Below are 10,169 nucleotides of genomic sequence, written 5' to 3' on the forward strand. Positions count from 1 at the left end.
TCATTAGATATCATGTTCACATTTCCATTTGTCAGCACAGTAGGACTTCCCCTCTAGGTTGGGCTTAACGGGTCAGACTGATTCATTCTTGAACTGATCAAAAGCTCCAAGACAACTGCTACTAAATAGATACTAATTTAAAAACAAAAAATCAAATCTCAGCCTAAATCAAAATGAACTTAGCAAAAATGAATTAAATTGATTTAAAATAAAAAACATAATTAAATGTAGAATTAATTTAATGTAGAACAGAAGAGCCTCTGTCTGTTTATTTATTTATTTATTGGTTGACTTTGGGCAACAGAGTCCTCATTGAGATGAACACCAATCAGCAGCGACCTCTACTGGGCAATGCGTGTCATCGCTCAGAGCGGTGCAGGAATCGTCCAATCAGAGGCCGGTCTGTGGGTCTCCTGTAACAGCGGTTAAAGGAAGGATTGAACGGCAACAACAAATATGGAGGCGTCTCCGTTCAGCTTCACACCAGAGCGGTACTGGACGGAGGAGAAGGAGAGGGCGCTCATTGCCTTTTTCTCCAGTAAGTCACACTCTCTACACCGGCAACTTTATATCCCGCAAAAAGTTGCCGTTTTCGTCGACGGGTTGTCGGAACCTGCAACATTTGTGGGCAACCGTTGCTCGACGAGAGCGACGGCTGTTAGCAATGAGCGATACAGCTGCAGCAATGGCGACTAGCAACTGAAGTCAAGTTAGCTGTTATTCTGCTAAAAAATAATGAGTCAAAACGACACATTGGATTCTCTGTGTGTTTTAAACGTTTCACGTGCAGGTCTGAACAGAAATATAAAAAGTTGCGAAAGTTTTTGGCTTTGTAAACGTCAACTTTATTCTTCGTATTTATGACGCTAGCCATTTTAGTTGACAGTTATTCTTTAGTGTTGTCTTAAGCCTAATGCACTTTTTTACAATACTTAAGGATAACTCTGGTGAGTGAAATTTCCCTCTCAAAGTGGTAAATAATGACTTCTAGTGATCCTACACATTTTCCACATAAGAAAATCATAAATAATACACGTACACATGATTTACACAACTAAATGTGACTTAATGGACATTCAAAGCAGCCATGTTCATATGAAATAGTAAACACAGGTGTTACCAGTTATACTAATTAAGGTCCAGTTGCATTTAAATGTAGCAGAATCTTTCCAATGAGATAACATGCACAACAGCTGCAACCTGTTTGGCCTGAACTGAATGGAAACCTAATTAGTATCATTGGTAACACCAGTGTTTATTCTACTATTTCATGTCAAAATGGCTGCTATCAAAAAGGTCTGCAGCCAGAAAGCATGAGAAAAAATTGCATCACCTCAGCTACACCACAATGACCCAATATCCTTCAAACTGCCACTATTGAAATATCAGCATATTTGCCCTGCCCTGATTACAAAACAGACACTTTATTATGCATATACACTGCCTGGACAAAAAACAGTAACCATCTGGATTTAACTTAGCAAATAAGTAAGAGCCTTCCAATGGATAAATAGTGCAGTTATTAATAGGCATAGTGCTGCAATAACGTATTATTAAAACCTGGAAGGATAGTAGTGAACCATAATCTTTGAGGAAGAAATGTGGTTGGAAAAAAATCTTGAGTGATCATGATCAGAGATCATGTAAACAGTTGGTGAAATCAAATCATAAAAAAATCAACAGTCGAACTCTGTGTTTAATAGTGAAAGTAAGAGCATTTCCCACACACAATGTGAAGAGAACTCAAGGGATTGGGACTGAACAACTGTGGAGCCTTAAGAAAACCACTTATCAGTGAGACTGATCAGAAAAAAAAGGCTTCAGTTTGCTAGGAAGCATAAAGGTTGGACTGTGGATCAATGGAAAAAGGTCATGTGGTCTGATGAGTCCAGATTTACCCTGTTCCAGAGTGATGGGGGCATCAGGGTAAGAAGAGAGGCAGATGAAGTGATGCTCCCATGAAGAGTGCCTACCATACAAGCCTGTGGGGGCAGTGTTATGATCTGGGGTTGCTTCAGGTGCTCAGGTTGAGGTTCAGCAACGTTATGTGTCCAAAAAATGAGGTCAGCTCACCTCCTGAATATACTGAATGAACAGGTTTTTACATCAATGGATTTTTTCTTCCCTGATGACCCGGACAGATTCCAGGATGACAATGTCAGGATTCATGGGACTCAGACTTTACACAGTGGTCTGACTCTCCATCATCAATACAAGATCTTGGTGAAAAATTAATGCAGTTCTGGACAGAAATAAATGTTGTGACATTGCATAAGCTTATCAAAACGATGCCATGGCAAATGCATGCCGCAATGAAAGCTAAAGGCAGTCCAACGAAATATTAGTGTGTGATTTTATTTTTCTTCTAAAACATACACAGTATCAGTCACAATCTCTCATTATGCAGGCTGAAAACATTTCATTTTGATTGATCTACAGCAAGAGATGCCCACAAGTTATTCTATAGCAAGTCTAAGTCAAGGCTCAAGTCTGTAACAGTTGTAATGAACATACTGTCGCCTGCTACGTACCATCTGTTATGCTCAGAATACTGCACATACATCAGGGTTGCTAATTGTAAGCAGTTTCCTTAATTAATCATTGGTATGATTAGTGATTAAATAAAACATAGAAATTATTGCATTACGTAGCCTGACAAACATATAAAGATGTAATAGCCTACGCATTAAACACATATGCTTGAATATTTAGATAACATGCGGAGGGAATTTATAAAATAATCAGTTATTTTTCATATCTTAATTTGAGTAGCTTCATTAAATTTTACTTGAACGATCAAATTCATCACGATGATTAAGCAATAATTGATTAATCATTAAGTGAGTCACCTATCCATGCATGCTTAGGTGCTTGATTAAGTTTGACGTTCCAGCATCCTTTATTTTGATACCAAAGACATTGTATGTAGTGATTCTTTTTTTGGGCACTTGTGTGAGGATATTAAAGGTTAAGGTTGAGACAAATGGCTGCAGGTGCAACTTGTGGTCTGAAATTTGATGTAACAGTCTCTTCTTTTCAAAACTCTCGTTGACCTTCATTCACCACAGGCTGTTAGGAACTGCTGACTCTGTTGTAGTATGAAACAGTGAAGGAGTTTTTACAATGAACCAACATTTGCCAAAACAAAAGGAAACACTTAACAGTATTGCAGTGGTAGATCATGTTGTTTGTTTTAATTTCCCAGAGCACAGCTGTCTGTGGAACCACAAGTCTGAGAGCTACAAGAACCGACAGCTACGATGGAAAACTCTGGAACACCTGAGGATCCTTCTGTCGGCTCACCCTCCACCTGTTCGCTTCACAGGTGAGGCTGTGATTCATTTTCAAAGCTTTATTTTGTGGATGACAACAAAATCTAATCTTATACTTGTTTTTCTTTCCAGTGGAAGACATCAAGAACAAGTTCAAAAACCTCCGTACCACTTTTCAGCGTCAGTACAAGATGGTGAAGGCGAGTAAGGTGTGCAGGTCGGACGACGTGTTCGTGCCGCAGTGGAAACACTACCAGCAGCTCATGTTTCTGCAGGGCTGCTGGGACCCGGATGACGGCCCGGATGACCCGCCTCTGTCACCACTGACCGTTCCACAGGAGGACAACCAGTCTGTCCTCAGCTCCCAGGGACTGATCATCTCCTTCCTTCCCAACCCGTCCACCTCCTCCTCGTCCTCACTGTCCACCTGCGTTCCCTCCAACATGATGGTTAAATGTTACTGGACCGAGGACAGGGAGCGTGCACTCATAGCTTTCTACTCTGGTAAACAAATCACTGATTTTACATTCAGAATCATTGGCAGGTACCACAGACAGAACCTAATGATAGTTTGGATTATTACAGCGACGGCATGTCGTGGTTTATGGGTGTTGTTCTGTGTTGTTATGTACAGAGCACAGCTGTCTCTGGAACAAGAGGTCTGAAAACCACAACAACCGTCAGCTCAGACAGAGGCTGCTGGAGGCTCTGAGGAGTCAGCTGTCCGACCACTCATTGACTTTATCAGGTAAATATCACAGTCAGGATCAGGCCTTCAGCTTAGGGCTGGACAATCAAATCACGTTATTTGTCAGGTGACTGTTGGTGCTTACACAAAATATTAACACAATGTGAGAGTTTTAATAAGTGTATATAATCACTAAGTGTGTAGGTTAGTTCCCAGTACAGGTCAAAAAAAGTACAATAGCAGAAGCATTTGCACATCCAGAAATTACAGCTTATGTTGATCAACATATTTATTGAATGTTTCATATTTTATTTTCATTCCTTAAATCAGTCCATTACATTGTTACATCATCATATTTTGAGGGGGTTTTGATTTTTACTCTTCAATTATGCAGGAAAAAATATATTTTTGTCAAACTTTTGCCTATTAAACCTTGTAATGGGCCAAGTTGACATAACTGACATAATTTTTTTATTTTTATCTCACATCATAGTCGTAGTGAGCAGTCATTTTATTTTTTAACGTGTCTCAGAGTTCTCTTAATGTTAATCAAAACACACATTTTTAAACCATAATTCTTATTTATCTTTAATTTAGAAGGGCTACAGAGTTGACATGTTATGATTGAGACACATCTGATAGAACTATTATTTAATGAATTTGTGTTAAAAAAAAAAAAACGGGGAGTGAGACGAGGGTCCTTAAGGGTATAGCTAACCCTCTTTATGCCTGATTAAACCTTGTTTTTGTAAAATCTGAGACACAACTTTAAAGGACCACTATTTCATGAAAAAAAGATTTTAAAACAAACATAAATAATAGCATATTTTATACCCATGTTATGAGTAGGTATTGTTAGTTTTAGATTTTGAAGGCTTTTAAAACTATTTTTAAATTGTTTGAAGTTGTGAATTCCTGGCTGGGCAGAGTTTGTGATAATTGTCAAGCCAGTTTTATCTTTATAGTGCCAAATCATAACAGAAGTTATCTCAGGGCACTTTTTATCGTCTGTACTCTTAAATATTAATAGAGACCCAATAAATTCCAATATGAGCAAGCACTTGACGACAGTGGCGTGGAAAAACTAATTTTTTTAATTGACTAGGAGATATTTGTAGAAAGGTGACTTCTTTGTTGCTGTTTTGCAGTTGAAGACATAAAATGCAAGTTCAAGAACCTTCGGACAGTGTTTAATCGTGAATATAAGGCAGTCCAGGTGAGCAGAGCGTCTGACAAACCCTACGTCTCCAAATGGAAACACTACCATCAGCTGCTCTTCCTCTGCGAGTCCTGTGATGAAGACGATGGCTCAGACGACTTGCAGATCCTGATGCCACAGGAAGACAAGGACCTGGAATATGGAAACCAGACACCCTCCTCCACCCTCAGCAGCTTCTCCTCCAGCTCCACCCAAACCAACAGCATCAAGTTCAACAACCTCTCCGCCGCCTCCAGCGATGCCAAAACCAACAGCAGCGCTGCGTACCAAATCGTCCTCTCTCCGTCACCAGACCATCTGAAACTAACGAGCCAACAGCCTGCTCCCATCATGCTTCCCGCCTCTCCATCCACTTCACTACCAGACACCAAATCTTGCACAAACCCCTCCCCTCTAAATGTCTCCACATCCGGTTCGCTTCAGCCAGACGGCAGGCTGAGTGTTGATTCCCGCTGCCACTGGAATGAGGCCAAAGTCCAGCAGCTGATATCATTTTACTCTGGTTGGTGACTTCGTTTATTTTATTATTATTTTTTATTATTTTTGTGTGCTTGCAAACCACTCTTGAGGGATTCTCCCTCACTTTTAGTTTTGTTTCACTTGTCAAGAAGGGCCAGCTTGTTTTCTTATTACTACTTAATGTAGGTCTGATGAATCTTCATGTCTTTTTTGTGGAATAATTTCTTAACAAGGGATTAACTAGACAGCTCCTTTGTGACTTTTTATTTACAGGAAACTGTAAATATGTCACTCAAAACATCAACCATAATCAGCTTTTCTATGCAGAAAAACAAAAAAGTAACTTAAGTTAGGCAACTATGGTCATCAAGAGTCCTCAACAGTGACTTTAAAGGTTCTGAGCTAAGAGTTTCCTCTGAGACCAAAAGGAGCACGTTTGTCTCTACAGTTAATCTGTGAGCTCTTTTAACATTTAATCAGTTGTGATTAAAGCAGTTGTAGATAACTACTGCTTTTTGACTAGTTAGACTTATCATTATGTAATTTTGAAGTTTCACCTCTAATTAATGATATCTAGAACTCAGTTCTCACTAGTCAAATGTTAATTATTCATATCAACAAGACAGTTCTCACAAGTGGAAATGTTCATAGTTTTTTACACTACAGATCATAGTAAGCCCTTTTTACACCTACTTAGTATAGCTGACTAGTAGTGTTGTAGTTTTCATTAGTGGAAAAAATTTTTTAACATATCTTTGAAGCAATTTTGACATGTTATCTTTCACTTGTAAGAATATCGATTACGGATATTTACATTTAAATCTCCACATGTTGAAAAAGAACTGTGACTAGTGGAAATTACCATATTTATTTTGATATGATGTTAAAATGTGAATTCTACAAGTGAAAACTAAATTGCTGCTAGTCAGCCCTACTGATTAAATGTTGAACACCTTAAAGCTTCTTAAGTATTTATGTAAGGTGCTTTTATTGTGTTGATGTGATAATGGAAGGTTTTTCTTTGTTTTTTTCTAGAGCACAGCTGTCTGTGGAATCACAAGTCAGAGAGCTACAGGAACAGGCTGCTGAGACAGAGTCTGCTGGAGACGCTGAGTAACCTCCTGTCTGACAACGAGCCAGTCCTGTTCACAGGTAACAGTGATGCTGTTAGTATTCTGCTGTTATCAGTAGGAGAACTTTGATTTTCAAACCAAGACAAATATTTTATACTTTATAATACGTACGTTAATGAGACAATAAACAAAAAACTCTGTGCTCCAGTAACATTTGAGTAAGCTTGGTACCTTGGTCAACTTTCTCTGTTCCTGTTTCCTATACATAGATATGCTATGTGCCTGGCTCGTCTGTGTTGAAAAGAAAGCCACATCTTGCCCATGTTATGCAAAGGATCTCTACAGACTTTTTTCTTTAACCAGAAACAGCTGTTTTCTTACTCTCAGCAAAGTCACCAGATTCTATTTACAGAAAGAGTAATTTTATCATCATAAAACACACATCATTCAAACTCGGGACAATCAACATCAACCCTGGTTTGGTTGAAATAAACCCATAATTCATCAAATCAGATGTGCTCTACACGCCATTTCTCCACAGTGCTTCTCTGATGTCAGGCCTTCCTCTCACTCCTCTCCCGATGTTCTTACAACCAGATAAATTTGTAATCGGTGGAAAAAATGAGCCAAGACTTTTATTTTATTTCTGTGGAGTTTGAAAGAAGTGAGTTTTACATTGAACTGTTTCCGCAAATGGAGTCTGGTGGGTTTAGCAAGAGCCATAAATCATCTTTCTGGTTAAACAGAAGGATCCTCTTTTTTAAAAAAAAGTTCTGTCACTGTAGGGATACTTTCCATAATGTTGTCAGACACTTAACAATCTGAGCCGGTCAGTGGCAGAAAAGCACTTTTAGTGGATGTACTTTTACAGTTCACTGTTGCGTGGAGGAATTACAGTGCAGCCCATTTCACCCTGATTGCTGCAGCAATCTCAGCAATACTAGGGATGAGAATCTCTGGGTACCTCACAATTTGATTTGATTACAATTCAGAGGGCTACGATTCGATGATAAAAGGATTCTCGGTGCATCATGATGCATCAAACTCTTAAGCTTTTAAGGTAGGGGTACCAGTTGGATTGTATTTATCTGCAGCTGCTCACATTCAGCCATCCTCACCAAAAAGTAGTAGCCTAGTTTAGAGGTAAACGCTGTTGAGGCTAACAGATTGTGTAACTCTTCATTCTCCAGTGGAGGACATAAAGACAAAGTTCAGGAACTTGCGAACCATCTTCCAACGTGAACACAAGGCTGTGAGCTCAAACAAAACGTGCGGCTCCGAGGACTTTTACCTCCCAAAGTGGAAACACTACCGCGATCTCATGTTCCTCTGTGAGTCCTGCGACGAGGACGAGCGACCTGAAGAGCTGCACTTCCCCGAACCGCAGGAGTCCAGCCTCCTCCACTTGGATTGCCAAGCCCCTCCCTCCTCTTCCCTACATTACCACGGCGCCACCCAAACCACCGCTAAACTGAACATCACATCACGGAGCCTTGAAGCCCCTCCCTCGCCCACTCCCCCAGACTCTCAGCGCTCTTCCCCCTCCTCCTCCCCCTCCACATCCTCCTCGCGCACTGACAGCAGAGTGTCAGGACGCAAGCGAGCGAGCCGGCGCCCGCCTCCCACCTCCAGTGAGTTGCTGGACTTCATGAGGACATTCTGTCAAAGCCAGACTGCATCGCCACATGCAGGGTTCCTAAAGTACGTGGAGGAATGTCTGAACGAGACGCCGCCAGACAAAGTGAAGAAACTGAAGAAGAAGATCATCGAGACAATCCACACTGTGTCAGAGGACGTTTAGTTTGTCACAGTTTGTGAAGCTCAAGTCAGTCTCACTGTTTTTTTGTTTTTTTTTTTATCTTATTCCATTTGCCTCCTAACAGCTGTGATAACACGACTCCACATCTGTCCTCACATTCCAAATTGGACCTTGTTAGAAACCTGTGTAAGGTTTGAACAGGGTCAAAAACTTCTATTATATAAAGCTTTCTACACAGACAGATGCAGTCAAAAGATTGGGCACATCGTATTCAATGTTTTTTCTGTATTTTTTAAATTATTTTTGTACCTCGTAGACTAAAACTGGAGCAAAAAATGTGAAAACAAGGCAAAATGTTTTTTAATTTTAGATTCTTTAAAGGGGACCTATTTTACTCATTTTTGGGCCTTTGTATTTGAATTTGGACTCCTATAGAGCAGCTACACACCATCGCCCGCACAGAAAGCTTTGTAGATATTCAGGACGCTGTGCCTCTCGCTGCATCTCTTCCTTGTATTTTCTGCATCCTGCGAAAACGGTCTGTGTAATTTACTCCACCCCCCGGCCCTCCTCCATGTACGCCTCCTGCCGAGCCCAGTCCGCTGTGATTGGTCACACTCCCGAGGACTTCCGAAGGGCTGGCAAGCGCTGCCGAGCTCGGCTACCGGCTAATCCAGCTTCGTATTGGCCCGTGTTGACAAAACAGTCCTTGTGAAGTGCCGTAGACAGACAAACACGGAGGTATTTTTCCTTTGTCATCAAGTTGTTATAATTATGAGCTGTAGAAAATATACAAAATACATTACGGCAAAAAGCAACATTGTTGCTGCAAATAAAGCAGGAGAAGAAGAATGCTGTCAGAAAATTACTGATCGACTAAATGTGGTCTTAATGCTGCCGTTTATTCTAACATGAAAACTGCACATTAAACAATAAAACTCCATACAGCAGATTTAAACATGATGAAGTCTGTCTGACACTGTCCTATGATGACAGAGACGTGGACATCACTGAAGTTTTTGACCAAACCAACGTAAAATGAGTGTAACTGATTTAAGATTGTCCGTGATAAATGATGATGAATTTTCTAATCAGTGATCTGAGCTGCAGTATCACCGAGACAAAACAGATAACAGTAAAAAGTATTCAAAGTGTCTGTAGTTGTTTCATCATTATTTTACTGTGTGGATTATATACCATGTCAATTTAAAGTGTTAATATGATCTGGAGCAAACGGGGAAAATGACTCTGCATCACCAAACGGAGGTTACCATCATGACAGCGCGATGCAGACAGTTTGTGCCACTGTTTCATTTTTACATTATATGGATTCGTTCAGGGATATTTCGAACATACAGCTCAGTAATTTTTTAATGTTAACGTCCACCCTCAGTTTAAAAGCTAAGGACAATAATTAGTTAAAGAACAGCGCGTTTTACAGACGATTTAATTTGAAACTCTGAACATAACCTGCTCGCGACCAGGTTATGAGTTTAGTAGTTACCATGGTTACCATGTTAAAAGAGAGCCACCTTCGTGACACTGAAAATCCTGGGTTTAGACTCAGCATAGCTCGCTAACACATTAATCTCGCTTCATAGTTCAGCCCTCAGAGCAGCGATATAACTTCCGAAGCAGGGCGGGGGAGCAGGCAGACCTAGAGCACATGCCGGGGTATGACCATATAAGTAAGTCTGGC

At 40.3% G+C, this 10,169-nt stretch overlaps 1 protein-coding gene across 1 annotated transcript; it reads left to right on the top strand.

The window, feature by feature from the left end:
* The first annotated feature begins 424 nt into the window (after positions 1–424).
* On the top strand, positions 425–8,945 carry LOC146308073 (uncharacterized). Its single transcript, XM_084746058.1, has 7 exons — positions 425–538; positions 3,206–3,325; positions 3,405–3,776; positions 3,907–4,020; positions 5,109–5,681; positions 6,674–6,790; positions 7,902–8,945. Exons 1-7 carry the CDS (start codon positions 457–459, stop codon positions 8,510–8,512), a joined length of 1,989 nt encoding a protein of 662 aa, XP_084602184.1. The 5' UTR covers positions 425–456; the 3' UTR covers positions 8,513–8,945.
* The last annotated feature ends 1,224 nt before the right edge of the window (positions 8,946–10,169 follow it).

The sequence above is a fragment of the Lutjanus erythropterus genome, chromosome 20 (genome assembly GCF_056507025.1).
Source record: "Lutjanus erythropterus isolate fLutEry1 chromosome 20, fLutEry1.hap2, whole genome shotgun sequence".
Lineage (NCBI taxonomy): Eukaryota > Metazoa > Chordata > Actinopteri > Lutjaniformes > Lutjanidae > Lutjanus > Lutjanus erythropterus.